The 20000-nt window shown below is 27.8% G+C and overlaps 2 protein-coding genes across 2 annotated transcripts in view; both read right to left on the bottom strand.

The window, feature by feature from the left end:
• Window positions 1–4592, bottom strand: part of Phum_PHUM339240 (DEAD box ATP-dependent RNA helicase, putative) — a gene marked incomplete at both ends in the record, with an annotated part of 7363 nt that extends 2771 nt beyond the window's left edge. The window contains 5 exons of the mRNA XM_002427701.1: window positions 1877–2140; window positions 2610–3206; window positions 3321–3587; window positions 3674–4435; window positions 4557–4592. Of these exons, the coding sequence (XP_002427746.1) occupies window positions 1877–2140; window positions 2610–3206; window positions 3321–3587; window positions 3674–4435; window positions 4557–4592 (1926 nt within the window). The remainder of the gene's footprint in view (window positions 1–1876; window positions 2141–2609; window positions 3207–3320; window positions 3588–3673; window positions 4436–4556) is intronic.
• Window positions 4593–13897: 9305 nt separating this feature from the next.
• On the bottom strand, window positions 13898–16407 carry Phum_PHUM339230 (uncharacterized protein; the record flags this gene model as incomplete). The annotated part of the gene is made up of 3 exons (XM_002427700.1): window positions 13898–15406; window positions 15690–15853; window positions 16287–16407. The coding sequence occupies 3 exons, from the start codon at window positions 16405–16407 to the stop codon at window positions 13898–13900; spliced, it is 1794 nt and encodes a 597-aa protein (XP_002427745.1).
• Between the last annotated feature and the right edge of the window lie 3593 nt (window positions 16408–20000).

Raw genomic sequence — 20000 nt, 5'->3', positions numbered from 1 at the left:
AAAAAGATCTCGAAGATGAAGAAGAAAAAAATTTTTACTCCCGCCAAAATTTCTTTTCTGCCACGATTTTTTTCTAGATCCCCGCGTATCGTCGCGAAAACTCAAAATAAAACGTTCCCCTCCCTTCCCCTTCCCCCCGTAATATTCTCGTCGTCCTTCTCCTCTCATTAATAAACATGCGCATACCTTATAATAATAATATTTAATTAAAACGAATCATTTTTAATTAATCGAACTCGATTAAGAAACTTTAAAATTTATGTTTCAACGACTGATGGCCGATTAGTTAATTAAAACAACTTATTCCTTTACGTTCTACCGCCACGACTCGACTTGAAACCGCCGAATCGATTTGTTTTATAACAGTTGTATATATATACGTATGCATACGCACAGTCTGTCCTTTTCTACTTTTTTAAAAAACGTTCCCTCCTAATCTTTGAACGTGAAATCATTATTGCATTATTCAAACAAAAAAAAAACGAACCGGGACGAAATGGACAATCACAAAACAGAAAAAGAAACAATAAAAACGATACGAGTTTAAAGGGAGTTAGTTGAAAGGGGGGAGGGAGAAAGGGAAGGAAAGGGAAGAAAATTGATACGAATAAAGGAAACAATAAAATTATTTAACCCAATAATCGTCCAAGTGAAAAACTCCCCCTCATAAGGCTACTACTCATATAAGTATGTATGTATAAGTAAGTAGCCCATCAATTTGCAATAGTGAATTGAAAATTGATGTTGAACAGCTTTCAAAGGGCGGCGGTCACAACAACAACAACCCAGGGGGATGATGACGATGATGATGATGATGATAATGGTAATAAGCGACGATGTTATATATATATAAGCTTCCCTTGAAAAATGTTTTTTTTCGTGCATTATGCATCATCTAGAGACTTTTTACTCCACGTTCTTACTCCGTTTGTTTCCAAGGGGGGGAGGGGGGGGACAAAAAAAACAATTTGTGAATGATTTTTCCGACAACAATACATCTTAAACTTTTATTTATATATATATAAACTTAAAACGAAGGGAAAAAGTTTCCGTTTGACCTCTGGATTCATCCGTTAAACTCTTTTGCCAACATATAAATTAATGATTTCGAAAAATTCACCCTCTGACATTTTTTTTTTTTTTTTTTTCAAAATGAAAAATTGATGGCTCCGACGGTCGGTCGGTCCGACGGTTATTGTTAACAAAAAAAAAAAAAATTTTCTCAACAACAAATCTCGAAATCTTACCGGAAAAAAAATTTTAATCAAAATCGAACCCCCCTCCCCTCGATGAAAAAATCAAAAGTAAATCAAATTAAGGTTAAGGTTCACAATTCTATAAATTATTTCTTTCTTCTCGATTAAAAAAAAAAAAAAAAAAAAAAAAAAAAAAAAACTCAAACCTTAATATTCAAAACAATTCAACTTCGACAACAACAGAAAAAAAAGTCAAAACTTTTATAAAGCTAATAAAAAGCAGCAGCAACAAAAAAAACAGTAATAAAATTTGTTATTTTTTTTTTTTTTTTTTAAATTAAAGGGGAGGAAATCCCCCTTCCTATTTAATGCAAAAACATTACCGTCATTAGCTTCCACAAGCGTGTACCCTTAACGCAATTACAACAACCCTGTCGAGATTCAGTGCGTGTGTTAGTTCAAGCTGGAGTTAACGGAAAAAAAGAAAGAAAAGGAGGAAAACTTTTTCACGTATTTATACATCATCACAACTCGCACACGCGCACACACACACACCTTTTAAATTCAAATTGTCCTCCTCTACCTGTCCGACCCCCCCCCCCGGGACGATACGCACACCGTTACGAGTATTACGTTCGGTATAATAATAATAATAATAATAATAATTTAATAAAGCTTACGGTACAGAGTAGAACGCCCATATTGGATTTTCTAAACGTTTTGAAAACTTCCATCCTATCCGATTGTTTCATGTTTCCGTGAAGTTTAAAGAGTTCGATATCGGACGTTGGGAAATTTAACAGACCCTCGTTCGATTTCGTGTCGTTACCATCATCGTCGTTTTTAGACGTCACACCACCAAAAACGGTGGATAAAAGTTCCGTGTAATAATCGACCATATCTTGAGTTCCGACGAATATCAACATTTTTTTCTGTTGGCTAACCTGGAAGGAAAAAAAAAAAATAATTGTTAATAACTTTTAAGCCCCCGTTTAAAAAAAAAAAAAACCTTCGAGCGATTTTAAAAAAAAAAAAAAAATTAAAAATAAATAAATAAATAAATCGAGTAAAACCTTGAATAAAAAAAAAAAATAATTCAATTGCCATTATTAATAAATTCAAATATGTAATTTAATTTAACGCTCTGGAATATTAATTTTATCTCCAGGCTTTAACATGAATAATAAGTTAAATTAAACCGTAAAATGACATTAAATATTTCTATGGAATGAATTTAATTTTTTTTTTTTTTTCCCCAACTCGACATAACATAAATTAATGGGGATGAATGACCAAAAAAAAAAATATAAATTTTTGTTTTTCAATGAATTGATAAAAATGATTTAAAGATGGAGAGAAAGAGAGAGAGAGAGAGAGAGAGAGAGAGAGAGAGAAAGAAAACTTTCTTACTACCTTGCTATTCCAAATGATGAACGATGTCAACGAAACTAATTTCAATTTCGGCGGAGTCACTATATATTTTTGAATTAGGCTCTCTGGTAAAACCATAGCATCCGTTTCCGCCCCCATATCGCTGCTGACCAAAGGCACGTGATCTGAACAAGATGAATTTTTATCGGAAGCATCCACGAACGTGGGATCCCGTAGGCTGAGACCTGCTAATTTTTGTACTTTTGGACTCAGAGTCGCCGACAAGAGTATCGTTTGCCGATGATGTCTTTTTGGTTCTTTTTCTTTTTCCTTCTCCTCTTTTTCTTCGTCCGTTTTCAAATAATCGGGTTTTAGTAAACTCGAGTCCTCGTCGTGTCGATCGAGGGTTTCCAAAAGCGTCGAAACATCTTTTTCGTAACCCATATCCAATAATCTATCGGCTTCGTCAATCACCAACCAAGAAACTTTTTCTAAATTTAATGCTTTCGTGTGTTGAATGTGATCTATTAAACGCCCTGGCGTGCCTATTAGTATCGTTATACCTTTTCTCAACCTTGCTTTTTTTGATTTTCTTTTTTCCCCCCCCCCAAGATAACCAGGTACTAACCAATTGTAAGACTGGAAAAAAAAAAAAAAAAATGAAATGTTTAGCTTTTGAACTTTTTTTCAATTTTTGATTTATAAAACCCCTTCCCCCCCCCCCAAAAAAAAAAAAAAAAAAAAAAAAAATACCTTAACTAATTTATTAAAAACTTCATAGGTTTGCAAAGCTAATTCTCTCGTCGGTAAAACAATCAATGATAATATTCCATCCGATCGAGTAATTTTTGGCCTTATTTCTTGCAGTTTGTGTAACATGGGTAAAGCAAATGCTAAAGTTTTCCCACTACCAGTTTGAGATCTGATAAGTGCATCTTTACCATCGAGTAAAACTGGGATTGATTTTTCTTGAACAGTTGTAACTTGAGTTAAACCCATTGATTCTTTTAAATATTTCACCTTTATAAACGAAACAAAAACAATTTTACCAACATTCGCAAAATAAAAAAATAAAACTACGTACATGTCGTAAAAAAACAATTTACCATATACGAATGAAGATTTAAATCTTCAAATTTAAGATTTGAAAAAACATCTTCTTTGATGGGTTTCACAGCTCGATGTGGTATATTAGGTATTTCAGGATTGTTATAAAATAATGAAGTTACTTTTCCCATTTTGTGTTCTTTCACCTTACTATAATTATCATCTAAACTTTTATTCAAGTTTCTCAAAACATGATTATTACTGTAATTTTTCTTACCGCCTTTCACAAATTTTGACTTGCTAAAATAATCGTCAAATTGATAATCGTCACTACTTTTACTATTATCAACCCCAAAACTGTCACTTGTTTTCGCATCAAACTTGTCATCATTTTCAACAGATTCATGGTAATTTGATTTTGTTAATTCAGGCTCACTGTCATTAGTAAATGAAACTTTTTTAAATTTCGATTTAACACTTTTAATTTTAGTTTTAGTTTTTTTAGTTTCTAAATTACTAAAATTTGACATCGACTTGACATCATTCCCATCGCTTTGTTTGTTAAATTCCTTAAATTTTTTCCAAACTGATTTACTAGGTACACTTATATTTTTTAATATTCCACCCTGTGTCGTACCTGTTGTTTTCTCTCCTGTTGTGTTTAAAGGTTTAACCCTATACACTTGTTTTTGTCCAGATTGTTTGAAATTAGTTTTTTTTATTTCAGGTGTTTTTTTAAACACTGGTTTATCAAACCAATTAAAATCATTATTATCTTGTAATATTTTGTCCGTACCTACTACGTCACCGCTAGATTTTCCCTACAAAAAAAGTTATTATTAGTTGTTAAATCTGGTAGGTTAGATTAATCAAAAGAAAAATTTTAAAATAAAAACAAAATAATTATACTAATACCTTTTTTTTTTTAATTGGATTACTAACGAGATTTAAAAGTAATCCTTCGTTAGCATTCGCCATGTTTTATTTAAATAATAATAATAATAATAAAACTAAAAAAAAGAAATGTGTTAAAAGTGTTAAAACACTTAACGCACGTGTTACTTGTTTACAACTACTTGCAGACAATTCTGCCACGATAATAATGTTAATGACACGACAAATAATTTAAATATAAAAATTTACATTTAACGTCATTTACGATTTGAAATCGCTTAGAAAAAATGTTTTCCCATTTATTTATTAAAACCAAACATAAATTTAAAAAAAAATTTTATTGGAAAATGGGAAAATATCCAAAATAATAAAATGGAAAAAAGAAAAATAATATTTGCCAAATGCGTAATAATTTTTTGTAAAAATTGGCAAATAATAAATAAGAACGAAATAAATTATAAATACAAATGTTTTAAAAAGAAAAAAGAAAAGCTTTTTCTTTTTTTTTTCTTTTACTTGAAGAGGATTGATTACAATCCCATTTGGGCGTTAACAGTGGACAATTTTACTGTTGTGAGCGGTTACATTAATTGCAAAGTTGAAAAAAAATACAAAAGAAAGAAAGAAAGGAAAAGGCGGACAGAAAAAGAAAAGAGAAAGAGAGAGAGAGAGAGAAAGAGAATGAAATGGAACATAATGGAAAAGTAAGGAGCATTTTAATGAAACTGGAAAATGAATTGCTTCCGAAAAACGTGCTCTCCATATAAACCATTTAAAAACATGATCCTTTCACTTGTTGTTAATTCTCTCTCTCTCTCTCTCTCTCTCTCTCTCTCTCTCTCTCTCTCTCTCTCTCTCTCTCTCTCTCTCTCTCTCTCTCTCTCTCTCTCTCTCTCTCTCTCTCTCTCTTTTTGTTCTTCATCTTCAACGCAAAACATTTTTTCTTTTTTCTTTTATTTATTTTCATTTTATTCGTAAATACAATTAATTATGATAATGATGATGATGATAGCGTGAAATAATTATCAGTAATAAATAAATTAATTATAATTTAAAACAAAAAAAATCCTCCATTTTTTTTTTTTTTTGAAAAACTGGTTTTTATAAAAAGGAATCCCAAACCTTGTAAATTTTTTATCGACTTTTATTCTTCCATCGAATAAGAGAGAGAGAGAGAGAAAAAAAAAAATTCTTTTATTTTACGAACCTTTTTTCCATTTTCTTTCTCTTTTCTTCCTATTTTCGTATGCGTGAGTCTCTCTCTCTCTATCTCTCTCTCTTTCTTTTGGGGTGGAAAAAAAAAGAAAATTTTATTTTCACTTCAATTTTCTCTTCATTACATTTCTTTTATCGAATCTTTGAATGGTGTTGTTGTTGTTGTTGTGAGTTGGGGGAAAATGTGAAAGCACTTGTTTTCCTCGGAAAATCGAACTAAAAAGAAAGAAAATTGTTAAGAAAATGGCGACAAAGCGTAAAAAATTTTATTTGGATGTTAGAGAAAAAAATATAAAAAAAAAGAAAACGTGGGAGGAGAAGATTCACGCTATCTTTTTTTTTTTATTTTCCTTTCATTTTTTTTTTCACGTGGATAATTTAAAATTTGAAAAAATGATGACGTCATTTATTATACGTTACGTCATCATTACGACAAAATAAAATTTTCTTTTTTTTTTTTTGCTTTTAAATATGAAAAGTTACATCAATTAAAAACTGAGAAGAAAATGGTGACAAATGGACAAACGTTAAAAGAGAATGAAAAACGAAGTGAAAAAAGGAAGGTGCGAGGGGGGTTTGGTGGGGGGGTTGAGGGAGGGGGAGGGGGAGGGAGAGAGAGAGAGAGAAAAAAACATTACTTTTCATCATCTCGTTACCTATTTTCTTTTTCTTTTTTTTCATTTTATAGTCCTGACAGTCCTTTAATTTCCATTAAATTAACAAAAAAAAAAAAAAAAAAGTTAAAAGATTTTTTTTTTTTTATGACGACAGCGACAAAAAAAAAAAAAAAATAATAATAATAATAATAATAATAATAATTCTCCAGAGAAATAATAATTAAGGAAAAGCTTTCAGAAAATGGAAAAAGTTTAATTTGCTTTTTAAATGCTGTTAAAATCAAATCTTTTTTTTTTTACATTTTTTTAAAGTCAAAATAAGATGTAATAAATTTTCCACGATTTTCTCGAACGTTTGGAAAAAAAAATTCTGGAATCGGATTTTCCATCGGTTAAATAGAAAAACCGTGTATGTTATAAAGAAAATTTTAAGGGCATGTGTCGATGAAATAAGCCGAGGCAAAAAAATATAAAAAAAAGAAAAATTTTAAGCTTTTCCGGAAAGAGAAAGAGAGAGAGAGAGAGATAGAGAGATCTTAAGAGTTTACTTTTGTTGAAAGCGAATAAAACTAAGTTTCTAATGGAAAAGTTTTCAAATAATAAAAATGTTTATGGCCGAAACAAAACGTCCGGATTAAATAAATGTAAAAGAAAAAAAATGTAATAAAAAATGAATATATAACAACAGTGACAAAAAAAATAAAAAAATCTAATTCTGTTCCTCCATTTTTTTTCTCATTCAGATTTTTCTCTCTCTTCCCCTCCCCCTCTCCTCTCTCCTCTCATTTTCTAATAAATTTCCAAAACGAAAACAATAGAAAAAAAAAAAAAGAAAAAATTGCATTCATTTTTTTAAATTAATAAAAAATTAAATGAATAAATTCGACGTCTTCTGCTTTAACGGCCAGCAAATATGGCGGATCTAAAACTGCATTTTATAAAATTATTATTATTATTATCGTTATTTTCCGACTCGATTTCAGGTTGTGATTTCATTTCCCCCGTTTTTCTATCATCTCTCTCTCTCTCTCTGAGATTAAGAAAATACACGTGTGTAGGTGCGTGTATATTTCGTAGTCACGCCTTAACACGTTTTCAATAGAGTGCTAACCTTTTAAGCACTTTTTCTCCAAAAAATTATTTTAATCAATCAAACATCCAATTAAATTATTAAAAAACTTATTAACGTGCAATAAAAAAAGACTTGGAAAATTAATGATAATGATAATAATAATGATAAAAACAATAAGATAAATTAATCGTCTGGAGAATATTAAAAAAAAAAAAAAGTGTACATAAATATATACGTATTGGGAATTTTTTTTTTTTTTATTAAAGGAAAAATGGAAAACATGGAAAGATTCGGTTAACACTTTTGAAAACGCCATTCGATGAATTTTAAATTATTCCATCATCATTTTATCGTTTTGCATATGTCCTAGGGTTCGAGATTTTTCCATTTTTCCATTTTTTTTTTTTTTTCTTTTTAGAAAGCTTTTCAATCTCACATTCTAGCAACGGGAAAAACCTTCAATTATCGTCTTCCTTCTTTAGTTTCAAAAGGTTTGAGAAAAAGTTTCCAAGCTTTCGTTAAACTTAGCAGCCGGAGAGTTTTTTCTTCCGGAATTTTCCTACCCCCTCCTTTTCCCCTTTCCCCTTTCTCTCTCTCTCTCTTCTTATTTTTCTTTTTCAACTTTTCAACCTTTTTTTTTTCTTTTTTTTTTTTTACTTTGAAGAAAAAAAGCGAGAGGGAGGGAAAGAGAGAAGGGAAGGGAGAGGGAGAGAGAGAGAGAGAGAGAGAGAGAAGGAGAAATGAAAACTTGCTTCAAAGTGACATAAATTGCTTCTTATTTTTTGATGGAAAATTCTCTTCTAGTTTATTTAGATTTTCAAAATTTAAATTTTAAAAAAGGTTGGATATAAATAATTTTTTTGATGCGAAAAAGATTGGAGAGTTTTCTCACTCTCTCTCTCTCTCTCTTACACACACACACCCGCGCACATATTTTTTTCCACTCCTCTTTTTCCTTCTCTCTCTATCTCATTTTTTTTTTTACATCTTGAATGAAAAATAGAAGAAGAAGAAGAAGGAAAAAAAAATTATTATTAAAGAAAAAGTTTTTTTTTTTTCCTCTTTTTCTTTTTTCTGTATTCAAGAATTTGTTTTATATTAAAAAATATATTCACGTATAATAATAAATGACTGTCAACCTTTTTATATTTAAAAAAAAAATTTCCTATTCAGGATCAAACGACAAGGAACAAAAAAAATAATATTATTAAAAAATATCATCATCATCATCATCACGAGTTTTACCACAAAAAAAAAAAAAAAACCTTTTGATTAACCTTTTTTTTTTCTCTCTCTCTTTTAAAAATTTTCAATTTAAACTTAAATAAAAAAAATTTTCACCATTTCCGGTTTATAATTTTTTTCTTATTACGATTATTAAATCGTTTATTTTTCGTACGAGATTTAAAAAAAAAAAAAGTTAATTTTTTAAGTTGGCAATTCTGAAAACGTTAAAAAAAAGGTTTTTTTAAAAAGCTCCTCCTCTCTCATTTTATAAGAATAACACAAACAAATTGACTTATAAAATATTCTGTTTTGAATTATATACAATTGTCTCTCAGACCGACTCATTCACCCTCTCTCTCTCTCTCTCTCTCTCTTTCTCTTTCTCCCCTATCTCTCTCTCTCCCTCTCTCTCGAATAATCCTAGGGTAACTGAAGCGAAGGCGTCATAATGAAGAAATGGGATAAATTTTTTTTTTTTTTTTAGAATATATATATATATAAGGACGAAAAAGGAATAAGAGGGGGTGGGAGGGGTGGTGGTGGTCGGATGTAAAAAGTAAGGCGAGAAAAAACCTTTTTGGGTTAAATAAAATGTGCAAAGCTGATTATTGTAATGTAAGCTAATGGCGAGGGAGTTTTTACCATCTACATTAGCTAACACTTAGCTTAAGAAAAACCTTTTGATAAAATAATTTAATGCCGTAAAACTCATTCGATAAAAAAAAAAAAAATTCCACCCCTCCCCCTTTCCCTCCCCCCTTTTTTCCTTTTTTTTCATTTGTTTGATCTCGACAGAATAAAAAAATAAAAAATGATTTAAAATTAAATTTCTTTCTTTTTTTTTCTCTCTCTCTCTCTTAACGATAATCAATCAATTCGTTAAAATAATCAATATTTTATAAAATAACGGTTAAAAATAAATAAACCGAATCGACAAAAATATTTTCAAAACGATCGTGACGTAATCAAACGAAAAAGAAAATGGCGGACGGAAACGACCGTTTGATTGTTTAAAACGCCATTTTTTCTTTTTTTTTAACGAATAAATTTATTATTCTATGGTGAATGTTTAAATAAAAAAAAAATCAATCAATCAATCCATAATGATAATTAAAATAATTAAGAGTTAAAAAAATAAATAGGAAAAGGTTAGAATGGGTGAAAATTTGTTCTTGTTTAACGAAAAGTCAGCCATATTGAAATGAAATAAAAAAATAAAAAATATGAATTTTTATTTTCGCCATTTTTAACGAAATCCCGTTAAATTTAATTAATGTCGGCAATAAAAGCGGTTTATAAAGACGCTCAAGACTAATTTAAACTCGAACGAACGAAATCATTCCACCCCCACCCCCGCCCCCGCCACAACCACCCTCGTGTTAAGGGTTGCATCGTCAAAAAGGTTTCCCGACATATTTATTCCTTTTTCTCTTTTTCTATATACACTCATATATATTTTTTTTTTCCCACTCCCTTTTCCCCGCCCCCCCTCTCTCTCTCTCTTTCAGCGTCATGATTTTCCTTTTTGGAAAATATTTTGACGGGAAAATAATTAAAAAATAATAATAATAATAATAATAATTTGATAATATTAATTTTGGAAAAAGAAATTTTGAAAAATTAATTTTACTTCAACACTTTTTTCTTAGCTTTTAATTTTCTTTTAACAAAAAAAAAACTTTCTTTACCCCCCCTCTCCCATCTCTCTCTCTTTTATTGCAATTTAAAAGTCATTCCTAGTACTAATAATAATAATAATAATAATAATAATAATAATAAATGATTGATTGATAGATTTTAACGAGGAGAAAATTTGTTGTTTTACACTTCATTAATTTTTTTTTTTTACTTTTCTTTTTAAAAAAAAAACTTAATTTACGTTCCAGTCAGTATTTACTGGAGAATCCAGAAAACTTATAAATATCGATTAATGGGATTTCAATAATAATAATAATAATAAAATTCCAAAAAAATTACTTTTTTTTTTTTTTTTAAAAATATTTTTCATACGATAAATTTTCTTTTTTTTTTCTTTTTTTTTAAATATTGAAATAGTTAAGATGAACCCTATATTTACTGTTGACCTTTGACCCCTTTCTTTAAATTGACAAAAATCTTTAAATTTTTTTTTTTAAACAAAAAAATCATTTGAAAGAAAAAGAAGAAGAAGAAACGTTTAAGTCCTCTTTGGTAAAAAAAAATTGTTTTTTTTTTCTCGATGTTGGTACGAGGAGCAAAAAAGAAAATCTTGGGGGGTTGGGGGTAAGAGAGAGTAGGCATGAAAAAATCCAAGTAAAATGTTTTTTTTTTTCGTGTTCTTCGATTTTTTTTTTTTTTAAATTTATCAGTCAGTCAGTGCTTTATCCCCAACGTATTTTCCCTTTTCTATATATAAAAAAAAAAAAGTAATGAACCATAACTGAAAAGAATTACAATGGACTACAAAGCTCGATTCACTTTTAAAAAAATGATGATGATGATGATGATAACGATAATAATAATAATAATATAAAGTTACAAATTGTCTATAAGTCCTTTGAGATAAAATTTTACCCATTTACGTATTTGTTTGTATTATTCTTGTTTAAAAAAACCGTTAAAGGTGAAAATCATCTTTTTTATATAAATAAAATTTATGTCACGATAATTCTTTTCTTTCTCTCTTTGATTATTATTAGAAATGTAACAACCCCTTCGGAGGGAATTATTATAACGTAATTAAATTTAATTATTTTAAAAATGGGGAAGAATTCTAATTGAAAGGTTTGACAAAGGTTTAGAGAACGGAATCAATTATACAAAGGGCTATATATACACTTTGTAAAACCTAATTAACTAATTATTACTGTATAATACACCCGGGTTCACTTTCTTTTGTTATTTAACGAAAATACAAAAAAAAAAATTTACATTTTAAATTTTATTTGAATTTTTTTTGTTTCCTTTCCCTCATACCTTAATCCTTAGGTACGATTTAAATAACGTATATATTATTGATATTCACATCGAATCCTTAATTAATTAATTTAAATTATTAATAAAAAAAATTTTGTTCCCCATCCTCCTTTTTTTTTTGTCTTAACGGATTTTCGAATGTGATTTTTTCTTTTTTTAAAGCAGAAGACGTCGAATATATATATAATAAATTAATTAATTACCTTATTTAAATGTCGTTAATTATCACGTGATAACACAACCCCCGATTTTTATTCTTTAAAACAAAAAACAAAAAGAAAAACATTTTCAAATAACGATCACGCCATCACTACGAATTCGACACCGGTTATAAACTACTCGTCTCGTTCCATTCGTTCTATTTAACCGACAAAATTTCAAATTACGTCACTTCCGTTTTACACCTCACACCACTCCCTCCCACCGGTGATCACGTGATTATCGTCTGTATTGTTTATTATCTCCCCCATTCCAATATCAACCAATCACTTTTAATCGTGGCACTATAATAAAATCATAACAAACAAATTTTTAACCGCCATTAATTAATTTTTGAAAAATTAAATAAATAAAATATATAATTGTTTTAAATAAATAAATTTTTCTTTATTATTATTATTATTTCATTTATTTATTTATATTTATAATTTATTTAAATATATATATATAAATTCGAATGTACCGGATTCATCATTTATTTATTTATTTAATATTTTCTAAAACAATTTCATGATTTCTTTTACATTTATGATATGAACATAATAATAATAATAATATTTAATGACTAAAAAATTAATTACTACATAACATTTTCATTATTATTATTATTATTATTATTTTTAAATAAAATCCTTTGATTTTTGATTCAAAAGGATCGAACACAATTTTTTTTTTTTTGTATGGAACATATAAACTTATACACGTTAACATATTTATATGTACCTGGAATTTAATGAGGTTTGTTTATTTTGGAAGGTAAGAAACCTAAAAAACCTATTAAGGTCGAGAGACACGATAGAAAATTTTTCTGTTTTTGAAAAAATCAACGTCACGACCGTCGCCATAATGAGTAAAAACTAAAAAAAAAAATACATTTGTCGTCGTCGCCATGACAGTTTTTTATCCATGTCAGGTTTTAAACATGCCAGTTTTTTTTTTTTTTTTCCTTTCATTCATAACTTTCTGCGGAAAGGATAAGTGATAAGAATATGAAAAAAAAAAAAAAAATTAATTTTCGCAATTTTTACAATTATCATCATCATTATTCTCGCGCGTGTGTGTGTGTGTGTGTGCGTGCGCGTGTACACCTTCCATAAGTTAACTCAAGTACTACACAAAAATTTTTTTTTTTTATTAAACAATAATACAATTATTAAATATTTATTTATTTATACATACATATATATATAATTATAAATATAACAAGAAAAATCGTATACTCGATATGACCTTTAACCTTTCTCAAATCCCCTTCCTCAAATTTCTTAAAAAAAAAAAAAAAAATGGCACATAAAATTTTAAATGGCGATTATATTCGTGACGTTGTTTCAACATTCAAATGAATTTATCATAGAAATAATAATAATAATAATTATTATTATTATTATTATCATTATCTTACAAGTCTTTCGTTTACATTTTTCTTTTTTTTATTGGCAGTGATATAAACGCTCTAAAAAAAAAAAAATTTTTTTTTTTGCTAAACACTAATAAACGGTAATAAGACATCCCTCCCCCTCCCCCCCCAAAAAAAAAGAAAAGAAAAGAAAAGAAAGTGAAAAGTTGTTGTCGACAGTAACCGTTAATAATCGATTATCGATAATGAATTATATTATCGATGAGGGAGGTCGCGATGAGGTTCCCTCTTGCGTCCGTGCGTGCGTGCGTGGGTGGGTGTACGCGGGGTTTTCAACAAGTCCACGTGTTGTAATTACTAAAACCGAACGCCTACAAGATTACTTTAAAAAAAAAAATAATATTAAACAATAAATATAAAATCCTAGTTTTGTTTTCTTTCCTTCCGGTTACATACATACGATCGTGTAACGAGAAAGAGACGAACCACCAACTCATTGATCAACTTCTGACACGATTATTACTAATTCACTGCCAAACTTATTTACAAAATGTCGTAGAAGAATTTTCTTTTTTTCTGCTTTTTCCTTTTACAATAATAATGTTACATTTGTTTAAAAGAGAAAAGAATGGATCTCGTTCATTAACCCTACATATATATATATATAGTAAATCATTTTAAATAATTTAAAAAAAAAAAAATTTTCATAAATTAAAGTCAAGAAAAGTTATGTTGGTAGCCCTTTCCAATCTATAATGCATTGCAACCTACCATCGAAAGTAACGCGTTTAGCTCGGATTTCGTATTTTTCCCCGCTTAATATTCTACTCGCAGCACCGAAAAAATATTTCACGGATGATTCTAAATCTTCTGTGAGAGGTCCGCCGCCGCCATTGACGCCGCCCCCGCCCCCACTTCCATCTTTTGTCGGTGACTGTCTGATGGGCGAAGTCTGAGACGAAGGAATCGATTTATCCATTTTCAATGAATCTCTCGCTCTTAATTGACGACCGTTCAATGCGAAATTTCTACTATTGTTAATTAATGGTTGAAGAGTTTTCTTTTCGCTTCGAACCGTCCAATGCTTTCTACTGCTTTTACCACCACCCCCGGGTCCTATCTGTGCTGATTTAGAAGCCGTGCTACCCCCACTCGTCGTCGTCGTCGTCATATGATTCTTTCTATGCCTTCGACGTCTTTTAACTAAACCGTTTCTATCTATTATAATATCTTCTTCGCTAAGCTGTCTTTTTTTCAGTCTGGGACGATCGTTATGACAAATCACAGTCTTTAATGGTAATGGTAACGTGATCGGAGGATTGACCGATGGGACGGTTGTCGATGGATGAAAACTTATCAAATCGTTGACGCTTCTAAAAGGATTATTTTGCCCTTCGAAATCCTTTGGCGTGGGTATAAACGGCTCTAATGTTCCTCTCGATGATGCTTCGTCATCGCTACTGTCAATCAAATCCGATTCCACAGGGGTTCTGTCCAAACTCTCCGATCTTACGGACCTTCTTCCACGACCGGATTTGACGCTATTACTTTTACTATCTCCACTAGTCTGATCACTTTCTTTCACTTTGCACTTGGGTAGTAAAGCCATGCTCATTTCGTATTTTTGTTTTTCGGCACTTCTTAAATTAAATGAATCGTATATTGTTTTCTGCACGAGTTTTGGCTTCACGTTTTTGTGTTTCTGTTCACATGATTTGGCTTGTTTTGATTTGGATTTTTTAAAGGAACTAATTTCCGATCTTTTATTTTCTTGAACCGCGTTTCGATTTCTTTTCGCTTCCGAATTATCGACCGGCGTGAACGGATTGTATAATTTACTCTCCGTTGAATTCAGTCTGGCTTCTAATAAATTTCTCTGAGGTCGTTTTCTTATTTCTAAATTATTTTGTTTCGCGTGAATTTTCATTCTTCTCTTTCTCAATTGTATGAATCCTTCAAACGTTTGTGGAAAATTTTTATGACTAATTTTATCATCATTTTTCTTTTCTTCCGTGGATGATTCCACGTTAACCCTTGATTGAAGGACGGATGTGTCAGCAGCAGCAGCAGCAGCAGTCTTCTTCTTCCTTTTAAGATTTTTATTTAACAGTCGTCTTGCTTTGCGTACCGCGTGCGAACGAAACCTCGTATCTAAATTGTTTGCTTGTTCCGAAACCGGAAATGGAGTTGATCTTTTGACTAGACCTCTTCCATAATATTCAGTACTGGAATTAACCTTTGACACAAAAAAAAACCAAATAATTTTAACTTTAACTGAAAAACTGAACTCGAACAATAAATTATAAGGAAACTAACTGCATTATTACACTCGATAATAACTTTTAAACATAAATCATCAAACAAATTATGTTAAATAATTCTCAAAGTAAATATAAATATTATTATAAATTGTCAATTTTAAATAAGTAGAGCATAGTCGATATCAAAGATAAAAAATATGTTAAATAATAAACAAATACAAATTAATCATCCATTCTTTTTTTTTTATAAACAATTACCTCATGACTCTCCTGTTGGCATTCTCTCTCACATTTACATACAATTATATTATTCTCATCTTTAACTTGTGCCTCCTTACACACATAACAAATTTCAGGTTCCTGCGGTGCGAAACTTTTAAGATCTTTAAAGGAAGACCACATTTTTGTATTGTCCAAAAATTCTACTAAACATTTTTTATATATGTTGTCAACCTAAAATAAAATGATATTATTAATTTCAATCAGTTTCATAATAAAAACATTTTAATTTATTAAAAACAATGGTTTTAAAATTTCAATATTATATAATAATAACAATAATAATTGATTTCGATTTTTTCATCTTGGGGAATAATTTATCGACTGCATTTTCAATTGTATTATCATTCTTAATTTCTCAGGCTGTGTAATAATAATAATAATAATTTAAAAACAAATTAAATTAAAAATTGTTCTCATTAAAAATTTTCAAAAAAAAATTGAAAGTAAACTGGTAACATCCTAAATCTTTTTATTACGGAATCAAACAATATCGATACGAAACTTGATTGATTTTAAAGTGATTTGTCATATAAAAAAAATTTTTTTATTTCATACATACCTGAACAATGGTACCTAAATAAAAACAACCATCTTTACTATTCAAACAAAGCACATCTTCATCTTTTCTAAATTGTTGTCTGACATATTTTTCTAATGTTGTGCTATCAGGTTCCGATTGTTTTTCAATCTCCATTTTGAACTTTTAAAATTTACCTAAAACATAAGTGAATAGTCTAAATAACAAACTCAAATAATAATTTATGTGTTTATTTTTATTTAAATCTAAAAAACTTTAATTACTACTTCATAATTGATTCAAAAAAAAAAAAAAAAAAAAACATTCAAAGCAATGAAGTAAATATCGTATAAATAATTACTAAAAACTAAAACTACAACTGAAAATAAAAACCATTAACAAAAATAAATTAAAACAATTTAAATAATTTACATTACTCTAATGAAGAGTTTAAAAAAAAAAAAAAGCAAATTAAAAATAAAATAAATATTTGTTTTGAGAATGACAGTGGATAAAAAGGGGCTGGGCTCTTGACATTTTGGTTCTCTTATTTACAAAATTATCTATCTGTTTTCAATTTCTATTTGTCTAATGATTCCTCTAACATAAAATTCACTTAAATAGATAATAATATTATTATTAATTGATCGATAATGATTTTATTACTCTTTAAATTCTGACATTTGTTTGTTCCCCTGTTGAATTGACAAAATTACATTATGCCCTATGTATTCATCTACAACAGATAGCTAATTTTATTTTACACGTTTCAATACACCGAAATCGAATCCAATTTTTAATTAAACTACATTTAACTATTTAATTATTTACAATGTTTGAAAAAATAAGAAACAAAAATAAAACATCACCTTTCAAATGATGGAATTCAGTTATTTTTTTTATTTACGGCCGCCATTGGTGGTGGTGGTGGTGGTTGTAGAAAAACTAGACGCCTTAATTCGATTTACAATTTTAAATGAAATGATAAAAGATATTTATTAAATAACGATTATGCGAAAACAATTCATTTTAAACGATCCTTTACCGCCAAATTATTTATATGAATAAATATATAGTAATAAATAATTAAATATTAAGTAAGTTTATAGTGAGAATAAGAACGGCACCTTAAGCCAGCTACTGGCTCTCTAATTCAAATAATAAAATGAGCAACGGTTTTGAGCGTAGCAAAAAATTTTTTTTTTCAATAATAATAATAATAATAATAATAAGCAAAAAATTTTTAAAAATTCTGTTTTTTTTTTCTATTTATTATTGTTTTTTCATCTATTTATTTATTAAAGACTTTAATTTGCTTTTAATTTATAGTAATCATTAATTAAATTAATCATTCGTTTATTTTTACTATATATATTTTGATTGATAATTAATAATAATTAAATTATTTGTTAATAATAATTTTTTTAATTTTTCATTACTTGTATATTATTAATATTGTGTCAAAAGTATATTTCGAATTACATTTATGTATTTTTTGTTGTTAAATAAATTTTTTATGTAAATAAATTGTTTGCTGCTGTGCAAGTAAAATGTCATTAGAAAAAAAAATGGTTGACAAACTCAGAGTTTTATTATAATAATATTTACAAAAACATTATTTGGAAATTTGTAGATTTTATTCCTTTATGAAAAAAACTAATTTTAAAACATGTTTATGTAAATGTTAAACACAAAGTACATTTTGAATAAATAATTTGTGTTATTAAGTTTTTTTTTTAGGTTAGAATAAGAAAAATATTTTAATTTTAATCATTAATAAGTTAAACTTTGAAATATTTGAATTCGATTCTCATCAGATTTACATGTAGCTTAAATAAAAGTTAAAGACTATTTAAAATTATAAGACATATGAATATTATAACAAACATTAATAGAATTACATAGTTTTATTTTAACATTGGTATCATTCCTTCTGTAAATGATATTTTTGTCGCATATAAAACTAACAAAACATCTTTCGATTTAAATTAATGTATTCTTTCGAAGGCATAATAAAAAAGTTTTGAAAATTCCTATAAATTTTGTTTAAATTGTTCCACAAATCGAATCAATTTTTAAATATATTATTTAGGAAAATATTAATTTCAATTTTCTTTACATAATCCTCACTTGTGTGACAAATATTAGTTTTCGTTTCAACAAATTACTTTTACAAATAATTTTATTGAATGATTTAATTATTAATTATGACAGATTGAATAATCATAATAATGAGTAATTAAAAATCAATTAAAAAAAACAAAAGAATTTACTTAAAAGTTTTATTTTTTTGAAAGATAAATAGTTTCGAAACTCATTTTAATTTCCTTTCCTTAGAGTACTCGAAAGAAACACTTGTAACAAAATTCAAATGTGAAGTTTACTCGAATAAAAATTTGATTTTTGCATAAATAAGATTTTAAATTATTGAATGAAAATTAAAAAAAAAGAAACTTTAAAGTTGTTCATTAAAACAAAATAAAATAAAATAAACCATTTTTATAAAATAAAAAAAAAACCAATAAATTTTAATCTAATAAAAAAAAAAAAATCCAAAGGTAAATATGATCAGTAGTTAAAAATAATACTTGTTTAACATTAAAATTTTAGATTATTTTTTTATGTTATCGAAAATAATTTTAATAAAATAAATTGGAAAAAAAATTCATTTAACTTATAGTTTTGTAAAAATTGTAAAGCCCAAAAGTAAAAAATGTATGTTTTTTTTTGTTTTTTTATCAGAGAGAATGGTAATTTCTAAAAATTACCACTTAAAAACCGTCATTAAGTAAATTAGTAAACATTAAAAATTATTTAAATTACTTATTTTTTTCTCAAATTAAAGAAAATTTTTTTGTGTAATAAAACGGTTAACTAGTTATTCGTTTTGTTAAAATTTTTTAAAATAAACTTACCATTTGAAAATCACATCGATTACATCTTCGAATTAATTTTTCCTTCTTTTCTTATTCTTTTACACGGAAAAAACAACAAAATTTAATAAAATTTAACCGTTAAATTCCACAAAATTGTAATAACGAAACCCAAGTTAGGATAAATTAAATCATTTTTAAAAAAAAAACCCATTCTGAGAAGAAAACTTATAATAATAGTATTTCAATAAAAGTAATTACCTTTTTCTTTCTCATTTCCAACAGGATTTAGTCAACTCGTTTAATTATTTAAATAAACACTTAACTTTTTCGAAAACGTGACGGCGTTTTTATATTCACTTAAGAACATTGTTTAAAAAAAAAAAAAAAAAAGAAGCGCGCGACGGTTTACTTCCTACAAATCTTTTCGTTATAATGTTTTAATTCGCATTTCCGCCCACAGATCGCGATTTTGTCAATAATGCGACATCGTAAAATTCGCGCCATTTTTTACTCGCAAATGACACGATTATTTACATATCCACCATTTTAAAAACAAACAATCATTAAACGTTTTTAATAATAACATTCAAGGAAATAAAAATAAAACAGACACACGCGCACACGCACACCCACACGTAAAGTATAAAATTTTTTCTATTAAATTTATTTTTTTTTATATTAATTTATTTATAGCAAAAAATGTAATAAAAATTATACAAAGCCATCAATCAATCAATTCATCTATGTCATCAATTCATTTTTGAGTACATTTTTATTATTTTTTTTTTCTATACAATTATAATTGTTAAAATGTCTTTTTCACTTAAAAATACATATGCCACTTACATATTTATGTATATATACGCATGTGTGTGTGTGTGTGTGTGCGTGTGC

The sequence above is a fragment of the Pediculus humanus genome, genomic scaffold (genome assembly GCF_000006295.1).
Source record: "Pediculus humanus corporis 1103172107745 genomic scaffold, whole genome shotgun sequence".
NCBI lineage: Eukaryota > Metazoa > Arthropoda > Insecta > Psocodea > Pediculidae > Pediculus > Pediculus humanus.
This window is presented reverse-complemented; position numbering and strand designations above follow the sequence as displayed.